Here is a 17,895-nt window from a genome sequence, read left to right on the forward strand (position 1 = left end):
TGGACCGTTAGAGAGAGGTGGAACAGCGGAGACTGTATTCTCCAGCGAAGCGGAGGCGTCGCGCGGATTATTCGGGAAGGCGATCCAACCGGGAATTAAAGATAAACCGATATTCTCGCTCCTCTCCGAGCGTCAGAGCGATCCGGATAATCGATCGGATCTCTTCTCGCGCGTCGGGTTACCTTTACGATCCGAGTCGCTAGCGTTCTCGATTCTCTCGCTGAAAAGGAAACGTCGAGAAATCGCGAGAAGGACAGAGGAGCGAACAAAACGAGAACGCGTATACGTTTGTTGTTCTGCTTGATCGGCTTTATTTTTCGAACGAGGGAACGGAGAAAGAAGGAGGGAAAAAAATCGTATCGATTCGTACAACGGATCGTTCTCAATAGAGCTTGACGAGGGTGACCGGTTTCTTCTTGTGCATGCTCCTGATATGTTGATAAACGTTGGACGTCTTCTTGCTGCAGAGCGCGCAGTAAGGGCACTTGTATCTCGGCGCCTTGCCGCACTCGTACCTAAAGTGGCTCAACATAGTGTCCCGTCTGCCGTAGCCGTTGTTACACGTTGGACAGTGAAATTTGCCGGTATACGCGTCGTACAACGTGTCCCTTGTGCCCGAGCGCGTCACGTAAACGTCATCGAATCGGCCACCTACAAAATATATCGCATCAGAGTCACTTAGTCGTCGTAAACGAACCGTTTCCTCTCTCTCTCTCTCTCGAACATCGTGGCTCGCGCGACTCTCGCCTCGACGTCGCGTACACAAAGGCACACGCAACCAAGGAATCATGCAAAAGGGCAGGACGAACGCGCAATGTCGAAGGTCAGGAAGAGACGTCGCGATGCGCGCGAATCCGCTCTGGACTTTTTCTCTAGGAAATATCACTTTATTTCTTTTCGAACAAAACGAAAGCGACATCTTCTCGGCATTCGTGAATTTTTCTCCCTTGGGGAACGACGCGTTATCACAGACGACTGGTTCGACGCGTTCGAACGCGTTCCTCCATCGCGAATCGTCGACGAACGGAAAGGCACGCGGTAAACACGCTCTCTCTCTCTCACACTCCTCCTCCTCCTCCTCCTCCTAGAACAACGTGTTGCAAATGACCGGCTTCGAGGGATGCTTGTGTCGCACGTGATCCTGAACGTTGAATTTTTTCTTGCTCAACTTGCCGCAATACGGACACTCGAAGCGCGGCGGTTTGCCGCAATCGTACTTGAAGTGGGCCGTCACCGCGCTCTTGGTCGTGTAACTCTTTCGACAACGTGGACACGGAAATCGGATTTTGCTCTTTCTCGAACTCCGTTCCGGATACTTGTCCTCGAACCAAGGTAGCGGCAACATTTGTAGCAACGCTGAAAACAAAAACGGAAGCGTACGATTAGTCGGAATCGATCGATTGGTCGACGAGCGACCGTCGCGTCCACCGGAGAAACGCTTTTCTCGACTCGTCTCGCGCGTCTCGGTTCTATCGGCGGGCATCCGCGGCGTGTCCGTTGGACGCGATTCGCGAGCAACGGTAAAGGGTGTGTACGAGACGCGAACGCGAGGGGAACTCGAACCGCGCGGCCATCGAGGAGTAATCGTCGAGCGAATATCGATGGGCAACGATAACGGGGACAAAACGTGGATTTCTGCTGCGTGAAAAGGCTCCTAGTAGATCGTGCTTGCAGGCTCACACACATACACACGCGCGCAGCGAGGACGCAACGATCAGTTTGTTCGAGTTAGGGACAAACAAGTAAAGCGGTTACAGGCATCTTGAAGCGGTACGTGAGAAAATCCGTGATCGATCGATTCGCCGCGAAAGAACCACCGTACGCCCGAGAAACTGCCGAAGATTATGCACCTGTTACCGTACGCGTTCCCTCGGCGTCGTCTCTCTGTCCAGCGAGCTTCCTTTCGACCTGCAAAACCATTCGATGCGTTAGTAGACAGATCGTCCGCGGTGCTCGCGGAACCGGGATATAAGGATCTAAGAGCGGGGGCAGGGGGAAAATGCGTGGAACGTCTCTCGTTTCGATCGGTTCTCCAACTTTATTGTCGATTCGAAATAAAATTCGAGAAAAGGAGAAACAACGTCTAATCGTGATGAAGTATAACGATCTCGAGCTTCCATCCCGGATGTTTGGCGCGTATGTGCTTGTAAACGTTGTTGGACTGTTTGCTCCTCATCCCGCAGTAAGGGCACTGAAATCTCGGTGGTCTTCCGCACTCGTATCTGCAGTGGCGTTGCATGTGATGCAAGTGACGATAACTTCTCTCGCACTTTGGACAAGCGTACCTGACGTGCACACATCGTAGACGGCCGATTAACGAATCGATTCGCGGGATCGTTCGAGTTAACCACTTCTCGGTTAATCTCGCGGCTGTCGCGTGCTAGAGAAATTTGGTCGGATCGGATAGAGCAGCTCGACAGGATTAAATCGCGGTATGATATAAACGGAAACAGGGGGTGACGCACAATCCAACGTTGCATTCGGGACAGTAGTATCTGGTCTCTTTCCGAACGCGTTTCCCGTTCACGCACTTTTTCCTCGAACACTTGACGCACTGTCTGACGGGATTAAACTTTTTCTCGGTCGGCGGTATCGTCTCCGGGAAATGTCTCTCGATCAAACGTCGGGGTGCGGTGGTGGTGGTCGTTGCCGCGACGGCTCCGAAGCAAGTCGAATCGACGTTTACCAACACGGACTGTTCCCGGACGAGCTCTTTCTCTTCCATCCTGCAATACAAACGTGTAGTTTTCCACCGTTCGAACGCGCGTCGCGCGAGCATTTCCGTCGACGTCCTCCCCTACCGATCCTCTATCGATCTCCCCTATCGATCCCCCTAGCGCTCTCGAGAAGTGGTTAACGCGGGGAAACGAAACGACGGAAACTAACCTGTCGTCTTCGGAATTGGACGGCTTCTTTCCCATCCAGGAGTAACCGAATTGCCCGGCGTGTTCCGTCGACAGTGCGTCGTTCGGGAAGCTGGACGATCGCGGAATATCCATCGTACCTGCAATCAGAAAACGGGATATCGTGATGGAACGCGTTCCTTCCTTTCGATCCGATACGTAGCGCCAACGGAAAAAGAAAAGGCGAACGCAAAAGTCGAAAAGCCCTTTCGATGGACTCCACAGCGAACAAACTTTATTGCGCACAGGTCGATTCGACTTACAGACTAACACAGCTTTCCGATTCGATCGAAAACGATCCGGTCTCGCGGTTACATAAACTCGTCCGTTAATTCTTTCGCGCGTAAAATTGCCGATTGGTAGTGACATCGACGAGAAACACTCGCATTCCTCGATGCTTGCTCCTAATGTGCCTGTACACGTTCGAGATCTCTTTCGAGCGCATCTCGCAGTACGGACACTTGAACCTCGGTCCCTGGCCACATCCGTACCGCACGTGCCTCCGTAGATTCGTTTCTCTGGTGAATCCGCTCGGACAGTTCGGACAGCAGAACCTCTTGGAGCCGTTCCACCAGGCGCCGAAGCCCGCGCAAGCTGAAACAGAAAAGGCAGCAAGATACTCGCGCGCAGTGTACGGGCGAGAGCGCGGCCGGGTGGGTAACGAGGAAGAAAAGAACCTACCCTCGATCGGGCGCGATAACCATTTTCAGACGCGTCTACCAGAAATAATACATTTTATTCGTGCGAATACATTTTTTCGTCGATTCTTCTTGTTGCCAATATCTTCTCTGTACCGTGCGTAATCGCGCTCGTCGACCAGCAAAAATTAACCTAACGCGATCGTTCTCGTTTCGGATCGTCGCTCGCGCCTACCGATTTATCCGCGATCGACGAAACGATACGTTATCGAAGAACCTCCCACGATCGAAATATGTCGATCACGTAGACGTCGTTGTTCTTGTGCTTGACCCTGATGTGCTTTCGTATGTCCGCCTTTACCTTGCACAGGTAATCGCAGTAAGGACACTTGAATCTAGGTTTCTGACCGCACTGGTAACGCAAGTGACTGGTCAAGTTCCTCTTCCAAGCGAAAACGCTTCGACAGTTCGGATTCGGACAGGCGAACTTGTTAGGTCTCGCGTACCAGTTGGCGAACCGATGGCCCGTCGACATCGCCCCCATCAACGACGGTTCCTTCTGCCCTGAAAAAGAATGCATCGTTCGCTGTCAGACATCCTTCAAACTGTTCGCGACTACTATCGTCATCGTCATCGTCACCGTGACAAACGAAGAAGCGAACGATCGAGTGAAATATTCCGAGTCCGATATTCGAACGTTCGATTCGTCGCGTCGTACGCATCGTGCAATGAGTGGCGGCCAGTAAAGGGAAGAACAGTCTGTATTTCGTTCGAAGATCGGTACAAAAGCTTGAGATTCGGGAGGGCTCGATCAACCGGCCATCGTTGACCGCAGAATCGAGGACGAGGAGGCGTTACACAAGTCCACGACGTATACCACCGAACCGTGATGCCTTCTCGTGATATGCTTGCTCACGTCTCCCTTAACTTTACAACGATACTCGCAATACGGACACTTAAAGCGTGGCTGGAGACCACACTCGTATCTCAGATGCCTATTCAGATTCCCTTTCCAATTAAACGACTTGGCGCAGTTCGGATTCGGACAGACGTAAACGCCGATCCGCGTTTTTCTAGCCTTCATCTCTGGCTTCCATGTCACCTCGCTCCCGAACAACCACCACCGCCTTCCTTCCGAATCTGAAACAAATGAACAAACGCAATTTTCTTCTAACGATTAGTCGCTCGTTTGCTCGCTCGCTCGCTCGTTCGTTCGTTCGTTCTATCGTTCACTCGTTCGTTCGTTTACGCGCCGCATTGCGTACCGCGCACGGAGTAAATAACCCTTTTCGAATGTTTACCGCTTTATTATCGATACATTGCGTACAAAATTCTTCCGTTATCGTCGAAACGAATGAAACAGTTTGCATTCGCGTCCTGGCCCTCGACTCGAACCAAAGTCGAAAAACTGAGAACGAATCGCGAAAACGGTGTCGCGATAAGGAGACAGCGAAAAAGAAAGACGAAGAAAAAGAGAAAAGGGAGAAAAGAAGAGATTTATTCGAGGTAATTGGCGGACGGTCCGTCGTTCAAAATGTAGATGCTGTAGTCCTTGTGAACGCTCTTGACGTGTCTCAACACGTTCCCCTTCCACTTGCCGCGATACTCGCAATAGGGACACCGGAAACGCGGTTCTACGCCGCACTCGTTACGCGTATGACTCATCAACGTGCGCTTCCAGACAAACACCTTCGAACACTTTGGACAAGGAAACTTCTTTCTGCCGGTTAGGTTATCGTCGAATATCCGTGATTTCTCGTCGCGAGCGTTCGCGAATCCCAACGGATCTGAAAACAAACACAGAACCCTTATCGTATTATCCCGTATCGAAGAGTATCGGAAAATCGTCGAACCCCGTTCTTCGACTCGTAGAGACTCCCTGCGAGCTACCAACACCGTGGACAGCGTCTGAACCGTTTTCCCGACGCGAACGAACAAAACGGTTCGGACGACGACGACGCTGGCTCGCCTGCAAAAACGAACGAAAAAAAAAAACGATGAAAAAGACGAAAGAAAAGCCGACACCGCACCAATACGAGGACAAAGAATTTATTTAAAGCCTGTTTTTCCAGCGGATACAAACAGAGACGGAGAAAGGGTTAATTTCTTCCGATGTCGATGCAACGAACCACGCTGCCCTGATGCTTTCGTCGCACGTGTCTGTAAACGTCGGACGTCCATCTCGAGCGGAAGTCGCAACACGGACATTTGAAACGTGGATTCTGTCGGCACTCGTAACGCAGATGCCTGGTCAAAGAACCGCGATGAGTAAACGAGCTGCCGCAAGAGTTCGAGCAGAGGAACTTTTTATTAGTGGCGTAGACGACGGGACCGGCAGCGTTGGACATCCGTTGATCGTTCGACTCGTGTACCTTCCACACCACGCAAACGTCGGGCGAGACCGCGCCTGCAAAAGAAGATTCACACAACTGTACGCAACGATATCGTCTGATCTCGCGTATACGGTAGGACGCGATGACCGGCGACGACGCTCGCGACGACGCTCGCGACGACACGCTCGATCGAGCGAGTTCAAAGGTGTACGGGAGACGAAATAAACGACAAACGACGACACCTTAACGACGAGCAGATCGCTTTATTTACACTTTCGACATGCAACGTTGATCGTGTCCGTCTCGCATGTTCCCTCTTTTTCTCTATCGCGCATTTTCGGCACGGCCGGTATACTTGAGAACGTCGATCGCGTACACCTGACAATTCTTGTGCCTTCTCCGAACGTGTTCGTAGACGTTGGCCGATTTCTTGCATCGATACTCGCAATGCGGACACTTGAACCGCGGTTCCTGGCCGCACTCGTACGTCAGATGTCGGTTCAGCGAAGATTTCTGGCTGTAGGCACAGGCGCAGTTAGGACACGGGAACTTCTTCGTCTTAACGTTATCGTCTAAACGACCGAACGCCACTTGCCCGTAGATTTTCCCGACGCTTTTCGATCGGCCAGCTCCGATACCGACGTTGATTCCGAACACGCTGAACGACGTTGTATCTGCAACGAAACGGAGTCTAGCTGATTGGCCAGTTTATCGAATTTTCCAACCGCTCTCTCGTCGTCGTCGCGTTGCCGCCGACACAGGGAAGGAGACGGCATTCGTCGGCCGCGATATCGCGTATCCTATGAAAATAATCGACAGCCTTTTACCAGTGACCAATATACGTTTTATTCAATAGTTTCTGCTTTCGACAATGTTATAAAAATCGATGCAACGTCGCGGCGCGACCCGAAGGAAAGATTTACTTTCGAAGACGAACCGTGAGGTCGGGACGTCGAACGAGAACCGCTCTCCCTAAGATCGCCGAGTACATTTTCGTAACCGTCGTTACGCGGTTACGGGGATCCGCGGAGAATAAACGACGCTCGTTACATTTGATAATAATCTTGCTTGACGCGCACGTCGAGCACGTACACCTTTTGATCGGGATGCATTCGACGCACGTGAGACCTGACATTCGACGAGTGCCTCGTGCGATACGAGCAATAAGGACAATTGAATCTCGGCAATTGCCCGCACTGGAATTTCAGGTGATTGTACAAGTTATTCTTTCGCGTGAACGTGTTACCGCATTTCTGACAAGGATAAATCTTCTTTTGCTCGTGTCGAACGATTTCGTAGTCGCGATGCTGCCCATGAGGGAGACGATGATAACACGGATGCGATATCGCCCGATGAACACCTGCGAACAGAAAGGTGAACCAAATGATGACTTCCTATTCGGCCAGGTCGATCGCTCGCCCCGCATCCCATTTTTCGCTCGCGCTTTCGCCTTTATTTTCGTTCTCAGGCTCGACGCTCGATCGCTTTAACCTCCGACACCGCTCTCCGAAACGAACCACATACATCTACGTATCTACATACGCCTAACTATACATACAAAACGAACTTTAATTTCCTAGTCGGATCGCATACGACACATGCGCTTTTTTCTCTTTCTTGGCTTAGCTAATTTCAACGATTACGACAGATATATATATACTATATATATATATATATAATTGAGATATATATATGTAGAGAGAGAGAGAGAGAGAGAGAGAGAAAGAGGAGAGAGATAGAGAGAAACACAATTTGACGAATTAGTATATTAAAGTGCGGCAACGGGTGAAAGAAGAAGCAACGCGATTACGAAAAGATTCGACGAAAGGGGAAAGGAGAAAAGAGAAGGGGGGAAAGGAAGGAAGATTAGGAGAAACGTGCGATTTGTACGGTTTCGCTAATGTCTATCGCGTAGACTGGATTGCCAGGATGAATTCTGCGCACGTGAGCTCGCACGTTCGAAGGATGTCTCGTTCGGTAGACGCAATAAGGGCAATTGAATCTCGGCGATTGTCCACACTCGAACTTCCAATGATATCGAAGATTCTGCTTCCTGTTGAACACGCTTCGACAATTTCCGCACGGGTACTTTGCGGCTTGTTCGACTCCGTCCTTGGTTCGTGAAAATTCGTTCGCTTCGGCGAGGCTCGAGAAAGACCAACGAACCTTCTCCTGCCCTCGATACCGTACAAAGCAGTCGTTCGTCTCTGGAAAAAAGCACAGATCATTCCTCTTTCACAATCCGCTCGAATCGTTACCGTTTACAAAGTAGATCCGCGCGAATCGACCGATCGTTTAGTCGTAACGCGAGGTCCGTTTTTCTTTCCGCATCGTTTTGTCCGGCGAACAGCGAACGGCGAACGACGAAACCCACCCCCATGCGCGAATAAGTGCATCGAACGCGTTATCGAACGCGCTTTCGATCGCGTAGCGCTCGAAAGGAAAGGAAGAGAAAAGTTTCAGAGGTGTCGAAAAAAAGAAACAAACTCCGGGCTCGTCTTCAGTGTTGCACGCTCATTAGATCGATGACGTAGACTTCTCTCTCCGGATGCTTTCTACGCACGTGGGCTCTAACGTTGGACGTGTGTTTGGTCCTGTAAGGACAATAGGGGCAGTTGAATCGCGGCGACTGTCCGCACGCGTACTTCAAATGATGCTGTAGATTGTAGCGCCAGTTGAAAGACCTGCCGCACTTCGGACAGAGGTGAGTCACTTTATGAACCGTCCGATTCCAGCCGCGTTCGTCGATCCATTTCGGTAGCTCTTCTGGAAAATTCATACACGTTTCTTACGGTTAATTTTCTTTTACGTTCCTTCGCGTTCCTTCGAGTTCTTTCTATATTTTTCCCCCGTTTTCAAACATCGAACCGGGTAGCTCGCGAACGTTCGCCTCTCGATGCGGAGACCGAACAGGGATCTACGTGTCTCGCGATTTCGCGCGTTTACGAAGCGACGCGCGCGACAAAATCAGGGAAATACGGGATAAACGGGATGAACGAGAAAGAATATTTGGCAAAGCAAAACGTACGTCGGCTCGGTTCGAATAAAGAGAAAGTGAAAAATATCGAGTAAAAGAAAGTAAGAGACAAGAAGTGATAAAAAGTTGAGCAGAAAGAAAAAGAAAAACGGAATACGATGCAAGGATCGAGTTCTCTGCATTGATCGCTATGCGAATTCGTGTAAAATTTCATTTCTCACGTTTATTACATTTTCGTACAAGTACAATGTCGCTTATAGTCGATAATGTTCGCTGCGCGAATACAATTTCGAGCTTTTCTCTCGTACGAAGACACGAGAGCGAGTCTGCGCGTAACTTTCATTTTTTTTTCTCGATCGAATTTTCTTCGTCGCCGAACGAAGAAACGCGCAATTATCCTTTCAATATCTTACAGACGTCGATAGCGTACACGTTGTTACCGGGATGCTTTCTACGCACGTGAGCTCGCACGTTCGACACGTGCTTCGTCCTGTAAGTACAGTATGGACAGTTAAATCGCGGCAACTGACCACACTCGAACTTGCAATGATAGTAGAGATTGTTCTTATGACTGAACACGCTCGGACAAGTCGGACATGGAAATTTTTGCTTCTCGCCAGTCGTGCCGAGGAGGTTAACGGGAACGGGAACGGGAAGAACGCCGGCTTTCGAAATACTCCGATATCCGGATGCGACGGCCGACGGGAACGTGAAATCCCCCGGCAGAAAAAATTCTGAAACAGAAAAGTTACAGGCGATTCGTCAAACATCGTGTTTGCTCGCACCGCGCCGAGCGCTTGCGCGACGCTCGTCGCTTTTCTTTTAGTTTTCTTTTAGTTTTTTCCTCCTTTCCGTGTTCTCTCTGCCGAGTTCGATCGGTAAACGACCCGCGAGAGCAACGTTCGATCGTTCGAGGCGAACAACGACGGAAAAACGGGACACGGAGACACGGAGACACGGAACGTTCAACGGATCGGATAGATTCGATTATAGAATCGATCGAAAGTTGGTATATTTTGAAAAAGAAAAGGGAGAGATACGTCGAAACGTTATCGCGTCCAAGGAGCAAGCAGTACATCGAATACGTTCGCGCGTTCCGGCGAAAAATCGAGTAACAGAATAATCGGAAAAGCGAAAGACGGGGAAGAATTTTAAGCAACGTACCCCCTCTCGCTCTCTCGCTCTCTCTCTCTCTCTCTCTCTCTCGTGTCCACAGCGTAGGCGTATAATCCGATGCTCGTCGACGTTATTAAAATTTTAACAACGACGTGTTTTAGCGACGAATCGTACGAAACGCGAATAATAATAAGCGATTCGACGAAGAAAACGTTCGCCTCGATTGTTCGCGGGAGGAGACGGAGGAGACGGAGGAGACGGAGAAGACGGGGGAGAAGGAGGAGCGGCAAGAGGAACGATAGCGTTTTCGAGAACGAGGAATCTTCCGTGGGAGCGATCTCGGGACAGCGACGGCACCGTCGCTACTGCTGCAGTTGACAGAGATCGACGGTATACACTTCTCTTCCCGGATGGCACTTGCGAACGTGTCTGCGAGCGTTCGAGATGTGTTTGGCGCGATAAACGCAGTACGGACAATTAAATCGCGGTTTCTGGCCGCACTCGAACTTCTGGTGGTAGGTCAATCCACCTTTCCGGCTGAACACGCTGTTGCAATTATCGCAGGGGAACTTTCGAACGAGCATCGTCGCCGACGTCGACGCCGACGAATCGGAGGGAAGAATCGCCGGCTTGTGATCGCGTCGCCGTTGAAGAGCAAAGTTTTGCAACGACGAGTGAGTCGTCGCCGTCGCTCCGCCGAACACGTAGTAATTACACGCGCCTGCAACACAAACAAAAACACGATACCCCCGTAAATGAGTGTTGCTCGTATTGCCGAGATCCCTGCGAACGAACACAGATTGTGTGGCTAGAAGGGATATGTGAACGCAGGGAGGGCTGGCGCGAAAGCCTCTTCGGTTGTCGATATCCGAACCGTGTGTCGTACGCGCGAGACACGCGCCCCGTCGTTCGACCACGGACCACCGTCATCTTCCGATGATGAATAGGATATATATGTATATATATCAAATAAAGAGACGACGAGTCGTGCACACGTGCATCTTGATAATCGCTCGTTTTATTCAATCAACGAAACTTTCGACAATACGGAGTTTTGCGCAAAACATCGGTGTTCGCGAGGCGCGACGCGAAATTTCGAGCAGATCAAAACGCTTGCCCGGTCTCGATCGAGTTCGCGTGTTCCGCCAACGAGCCGTAAAGCGGTTCGCGCGATACGTCGATCACGCTCACTTTGTACTCGCGATGCTTTCGGCGAACGTGCGCGCGAATGTTGGACGACTTCTTGGACGCGTAATGACAGTAAGGACAACCGAATCTCGGCAGCTGGCCGCATTCGAACTTTAAATGCGTGTAAAGATTGTTCTTCCGGTTGAAACTGCTCGTGCATTTCGGACAAGGAAATCTGCCCTCGTTCCGCTCTTGAAATTCCGACTGCCTCGGCAACGCGTGGCACGGTATCTTGAAGCCGCCCAGGTGCTCCAGATCTGCAAGAAAACGTTTGGTACTCGTCAGGGTCCTGAAGACTCGACGAACTCGCATTCTCTCTCTCTCTCTCCCCCTTGCTCTCTTTCTTTCTATCACCCTCTCCTCCTCCTCCACCACCTCCTCCTCCTCCTCCTCCTCCTTCTCCTCCCTTCTCCTCTTTCGCTTATACTTTTCCCTCAAACACACGCATCGCATGTTCAGGCAGGTTGAATCGAAACTTTATTTCTCAAATGTTACGTACAAAACGTGCGTCGAAACGAAGGCGCGAAACGTAATTGGACGCGTTGTCCGTTTCCAAGGGAGAACACGAAACATTCGAACGTACAATTAAACGCAACTCGCGTTAAGATCGATCACGTAAACGTTGCAACCGAAGTGAATGGACCGGACATGCGCGCGAACGTTGGACGTTTTCTTCGAACGGTACTCGCAGTAAGGACACTTGAACCTCGGCAACTGGCCACATTCGTACTTCAGGTGCTTCTGCAGGTTGTTCTTCCGATTGAAGACGCTGCTACAATTCGGACAGGGGAACTTGACGTCGTGAACGTGTTGAAAAGCGAAGGACTTGGACGCGACGTCCCCCCGTTCGCCCATTAGACGTTCGAAGTAAAAAGGATCGTCTGCGAACAAAAGAAAGCATTGCAAAACGCTACGTTTCAGAATGTATCGCGATCCGTCGACGAATTCCTACTGCTTCACGCCTCGAGCGTACTTGAGAATAAAGAAAAAGAAAAAAAAAAGAAAAAAAAAGAAAATGCTAAATAAAAAAAATTTGTTTTCGAGTTCTAGCGCGTCGATCGAACGAGAGTAGATAATCGCGTAATCGCGTGCACGAGCTCTTCTCGGTTTCGTTTCTCTCCCTTTCGAACTTCCAACGGACGATTATCTCGACGGATTTCTGCCCGTTCTCGTCTCTTCCAGGATCCGGAAAGTTGAACGCGTTCGATGCGCCGACACCGACACCACTGACGGAGACAGAGATACGCTCGCGAACGAGAAACCGACTCACCCGCGCGTCCCCTAGGGCTTCTTCTCTTTCCACCGCGAAACGATCTTCGTCGTTTCGAGCTTCGAGATCGCGACGGAACGATTCCGTTGAAATAAAAATCGTCGGAACATAGTTTTAAGCATCGTATTTATTTGAAAGCCAATCGATAATAACGATCAAGCAGACACGGTAGGGCAAAAGGCGAGGAGCCGCGATCGTCCACGGTAAGAGTCGTACCGTGGTCAAACGGCCAAGTACGGTAATCGATAAATGTCCTCGACGTAGACGGCGTTGCCCTCGTGTTTCCGGCGTATGTGCTTCTGTATGTTGGACGTCTTCTTAGAAATTAAATCACAGTATGGACACTTGAACCGCGGCGGCTGACCGCACTCGTATCTCAAATGCGTGAGTAGACTTCGTTTCTGTCCGAATACGCTCGTGCAATTGCCGCAAGGATACCTGGTGATGTTCGGTACGAAAGTAGTCCCGTAATGTCTGCCTTGTTCTCCCGTATTCGATAACGTTCTCGACGCGGCGAATCGTTTGAAACCTGAAAAAATTGAATCGCTTAGTCAGTACACGAGCCGACGAAAGAACCGCTACGACGACGACGACTACTTAGCACCACGACTTTTCTTTCCTTAAACCGATCTCGCCTAACGAAAACTCTCGATAAAAACGAATGTTCCTTCGATAACGAAACTCGTCGTCGCGCCTCGCCGAGGCGATCCAGCTTAGATACAGTACTTTAGAGAATTCTAACGACGCGATCATGCCGCGCGATCAAGAAAAATTACGAGAAAGAAAGGGAGGAACCAGACGCAAATAACGTAACATGTTTCCGGGGATGCAGCCAACAGTTTTGGCAAATCTTTATTCAGAGTAGATCAACGGGTAACAAATATAATATGAAGGAACAAGGTACACATCGACGATGATAACGGCTTCCGAAGCCGAACCTCGACTCTGTTCGAGAAACGATCGTAACGCGTCTGCCCGGAGGAGCACTACGCTGCCGAAACTCTGAATCGGAATTTTACGCGATCTCGAGGACCGAAAGGACGTCGCGCGATCGCCGCTAAACCCGCTGGCTATCGGAAAAACTTGCACGCTCGGACAAAATACAAAGAAAGATAACTCGAGTTACTCGACAAAGTTATCTAACGATGAAACGCGTTCGACACGCGCGACGCTTGCCCAGTTGTCTTCTTATTCTTCCTTCTCCGCCTTTCTTCTCCGCCTCCTCATCGACACGTTTTCACTTTCTTCTTCGTCGTCGTCTTCCGCGACTCGTTCATTTTCTTCGTCCCTCCTGATCGTTCGCATTTTTCGACGGAACGAAAACGGCCCGATTTTAATAGCGAATTCTGGACAACTGTTTGTACAGGTCGATTATTTGCAACTTTTCGTCCTTGTGCATCCGTCGCACGTGAACGTACATGTTCGAAGAGAATTTCGCTCTTTTCGTGCAGTAAGGACACTGATACCGCGGTTCCTTACCGCACTGGAACTGACAGTGAGTTTTCATATCGGACAGTCTGGTGTAGCCGCTGTTGCATCTCGGACAGTAAAACTTTTTCCTAGTCGCGGAATTTTGAACGGCAAGATTGTCGGGCCAGTGAACGGAAGTCTGGGACGGTATCGGCTGACGACGACACGAACCGGCTGCTTCGACGTACAGGAAGGAGGACTCGTCCTTTGCCTCTTTGCCGACGGCGTCCCTTCCGAGTCGGTAACTTTCGACCGGTATAGTAGCCGTGGTTACCATTTCCGGACGTACGAGCGACGAAGGTATCTGGCCGTACATCGTATCTAGAAAAAAACAATCGAATCGTTGTTGTTGGTTAGTGGCAGAAGCAAGGGACGCGAGACCAACGAACCGACGACATTCGATAGATAATACAGAGTGCTCGTTTTCATCCATGCTCAGCTACTTTGCTTCTAATCGTAAACTCTCCCCAACCCCCTCATTTTCCCCTTTGCCTTTCCCTCGTAACTAACTTTCGAACTTTCGTTTCACCAAACAAAACAAAAATTATCGTTTCTTTCTTCAACGTACGTCGTGCAGAAGAAATGAAACTTACACCCTTCGCCGTTTCGACAGGGCCGAGAGTAAAGCACTATCTAGGTAGCAGAGATACGTTTTTCACGGTTCACGGGATATCGATGTCGAAAAATTTTCACTTTAGAAGCAACTGGAACAGTCGAGAAATATTGTTTCGATATTAAAAAAGGAAAAAAATGTTAATTTCTTCGTTCGCGGGGTACCGTAATTAACGCGCCGCTGTTAGCGAACCAGTCGATTTCCACACTTTTCTTTAACGGAGTCTTTTATAAATGTATCGTGTCCTTGCTAGGACGAAGACATCGAAGTTTTATCGCCGTGTACCGATGCACGCAGATGCATCGATACAACATTCGGGAGACGATGACGAAGAGAACTACTTGGAGGATCCTTTCCCTAAAAACGATGAAAAATATTTGGAAAATCGTATACGCCTGGATAGTGTTTCCCACGCGAAAAAAGGCGAAAATCTAGCAAGGATAAGTAGTCGACGAATTAGGTCGTTCCAGTAAATGTTCGTAAAAAGAAAACAGAAAAACTACTCCGACGTTCGAGCTCGGGTACAGCGCACGCATCGTTAAACTTTATTCCATGAAATCGTGTAACTAGTCGTTTTCACGGCATTGTTCCAGTTGTTTGCGTGGGTGTGCGTGTAATTGATGTATCGCGACGAATCTGCGGAACAAAACAGTATGTACAAATTCGATACATTTTCAACGACGAAATCCAACATTTATCGCTTCTTTCGCGAAGCAGAATATATCTTTGAAGCCGTGAAGTCTCCAACGTACTCATCGAATCAATATTATTAGGCCGCAACAGGAGCCGCTACCAGAGACGCATCTTCGATAACTTTTCTGTCCTTTTCGGCTTTTCTCCGCTTCACGTTGTATTTTTCTGCCGTTTTCGTTTTCCAAGCGCTCCACCAGGGACGATCGATCTGAAAACACCGAGTAACGCGTTAGTAAAGGCAACAACGCGTTACGTTTCGTCGAAGCTAACCCCTATTACAGAACCTGTGGAAACTAACGCGTTACGTTCGGTGAAAGATGAGCGCATCCGCAACGTTCCAAGCACGTTTCGAGTATCTTACCTGAAAGCGAGAAGTAGCGCATTTCCGCGACGACGCCGAAAGGACAACGACGATGTACGAGGATAATCGATAACGTTTAATTATTTCTCGAATAAATTACAAGAGGGAAACGAACGGCGAAGAAAGAGGTTGCGACCAAGCATTTCGTACGTACGCTGCAACGACGATTCGATTCGTTCTAGCAAATTTGAAAATTACAAGGAGGCCTCAGCCGATGCTTCCGCAAACTGCTACTGTGAAGAAACGTTTTTCCGCATACGGGACATTTCTGCGTTCTGCCGCACTCGTGTCTAACGTGGAAAATCAGATGCGATTGTTTCGAGTAACAAGCACCGCACTGACCGCACGAGAACGGTCTATTCTTTTGTAACTGATGGCACGTGGATCTCGGATTCCAATAGCAAAAGCTCTTCTGATGGCTTCTCAAATGACCGGAAAAGGTGAAATCCTTGCCACAGTACTTGCAGTTATACTTTCTTTTACGGTCCTCCCCTCGTATCGTGTCCGTGAAAAGCTCTGAAACATTAGGCAGTAATCGTTTGTCAGTTGTATCCTTTCGGTCCTTATCGAACAAAGCGGATCGCGTTCTCGAATTTTCGTGCGCCTCGCTCTTTTCGACGCGAACGAACAACTCGTCGCTATCCGCCGCGTTTACTGCTCGCGACCGTTTTTAAACAATCTGCTCTCCGACGATCGCGAAATCTACGGAAGGACTCGTCGATCGATCATCGTTCGACCATCGTTCGACGTTCAACGATTCTCAACCGTCGACTCAACGAGGGAAAATTATGTCGTGAAAGGATCGGAGAAGAACGGAGATCAATTCAACTCGCGTGTGCAATCTTTCTTTTCTTTATTTCTTCGCGTACAAACAAGTAATCTGTACAACCTCTACGCATTATATGTGTTTCTGTATATATATATGTATATGATTATTATGAGTGTACGTAGACAACCGCTCGTAGCTTTGATCGCGCGACGCGGTTCGCTCACGCGGTAAAAACATAAAACGATACGTATTAACGAACGAGCACAGGTATATCGTTAACCATCGCATTTTCTCGATGGCAATTATTCTCGATTGTATCGAATTTTAACTATTGCGATCGATTTTCGAACGGTCTTATTACCAGCGAAATACACCGTCGCTCAAACATTTCGAACGCGTCGTTCAAGTTTTTAGCGGGTGATGGAATTTTTGTATCGCGCGATTAAACCTATGGCCGGTAATGCATGAATATTTACCGTACATCGTTCACGATACGTTCCTCGCAATATCGACTTAGCTTAACGAACGATCGACGATTAACGATTAACGATTAACGATTAACGATTAACGATTAAAGAGAAAGAAAAAAGAGGAATTTCAACGCGTCTCTCTCGGTTTCGAATGATCGTTATCAAACGAAACGAATAAATCTATCGATTCCATCGATCTCCTATTACGTAGAAACGGTTAAACGAACGAAAAGAAACGAAAGGAACAGTACGGAACTAGCGTAGAAACGATTAAAGGTGTAACGAAAACGAAACTAAAATAAACTGATCTTTTCTCGGACACGACGTGGACACGACGTGGACACGACGTAACATTTCCGAAGTTAAGAATTTAAAAGAAAAGAAACGAAACGCGTACTTTCGCGACGAAATTATAATATGCTTGCATATAATGGATCGAGGATTCGTCGTTGGTCGAAATCGGAGAAAAACGATATATATTTAAGTTGACGGATCTGCTCGGTCGATCGGTGCCGATCAAACGGAGCATTGCAATCTATGTTTTCGCAGACTACTGCTGTGCAAGAATGTTTTGCCGCAAATTTCGCATTTTTGAGTTTTCCCGCAATCGAAACGAACGTGCGATTTAAGCGACGACACTTTGCTGTAATTGGCTCCACACAGAACACAGATGTACGGTTTCAACGGCTTCGTCTTGTAAAACATCGATCGGGGATTGAAGTAACAATAATTATTTCGATGTTTGCTGAGAAATCTCGAATGCGTGAACGGCTTGCAGCAATACTCGCACACGTACTTCCGTTTCGACTGTTCAGAATCCTGATAAAGTTTCGAGCTTCCTGAAACATCGGTTAAAATCACTCGATTAAACACTGCACAGCTGGGAAGGTATTTATCGATAAAAATTATCCTAATACGACATGTAACGCGGCGCACGACGTGAAAACGAACGTGATCCTCCTCGCAAACGCGAAGCGAGTAAACGGCATCGTTTCATAATCGAACAGTAACGAAACGTTATAAACCCTCGTGTCTCCTATTCGATTTCCTCTTAATCGTAACACGTTCGACTTTCGTTGTTTCGACCGGTGCGA

General features: G+C 48.9%; 1 protein-coding gene across 44 annotated transcripts in view; it reads right to left on the reverse strand.

Annotated features, from left to right (window-relative positions):
* LOC100880436 (uncharacterized) overlaps positions 1-17,895 on the reverse strand; it is a 55,497-nt gene that overhangs the window by 13,869 nt on the left and 23,733 nt on the right. For 2 of the 44 annotated variants that reach the window (XM_076539560.1, XM_076539540.1), the window contains one exon: positions 5,575-5,948. The exons of 14 other annotated variants lie outside the window; for them this stretch is intronic. In XM_076539560.1, coding sequence (XP_076395675.1) covers positions 5,641-5,948 — 308 coding nt within the window. In that variant the 3' untranslated portion in view covers positions 5,575-5,640. Of the gene's footprint in view, positions 1-287; positions 652-865; positions 1,357-1,755; positions 1,909-2,018; positions 2,727-2,886; positions 3,005-3,116; positions 3,498-3,620; positions 4,106-4,284; positions 4,682-4,846; positions 5,329-5,574; positions 5,949-6,250; positions 6,549-7,120; positions 7,235-7,625; positions 8,082-8,361; positions 8,641-9,048; positions 9,586-10,200; positions 10,689-10,967; positions 11,413-11,609; positions 12,037-12,534; positions 12,955-13,242; positions 14,217-14,875; positions 15,410-15,617; positions 16,079-16,398; positions 17,641-17,895 lie in introns of those variants that run through there. 28 more of the 44 variants (XM_076539559.1, XM_076539531.1, XM_076539516.1 and 25 more) reach the window with 27 other exon arrangements.

The sequence above is a fragment of the Megachile rotundata genome, chromosome 14 (genome assembly GCF_050947335.1).
Source record: "Megachile rotundata isolate GNS110a chromosome 14, iyMegRotu1, whole genome shotgun sequence".
Lineage (NCBI taxonomy): Eukaryota > Metazoa > Arthropoda > Insecta > Hymenoptera > Megachilidae > Megachile > Megachile rotundata.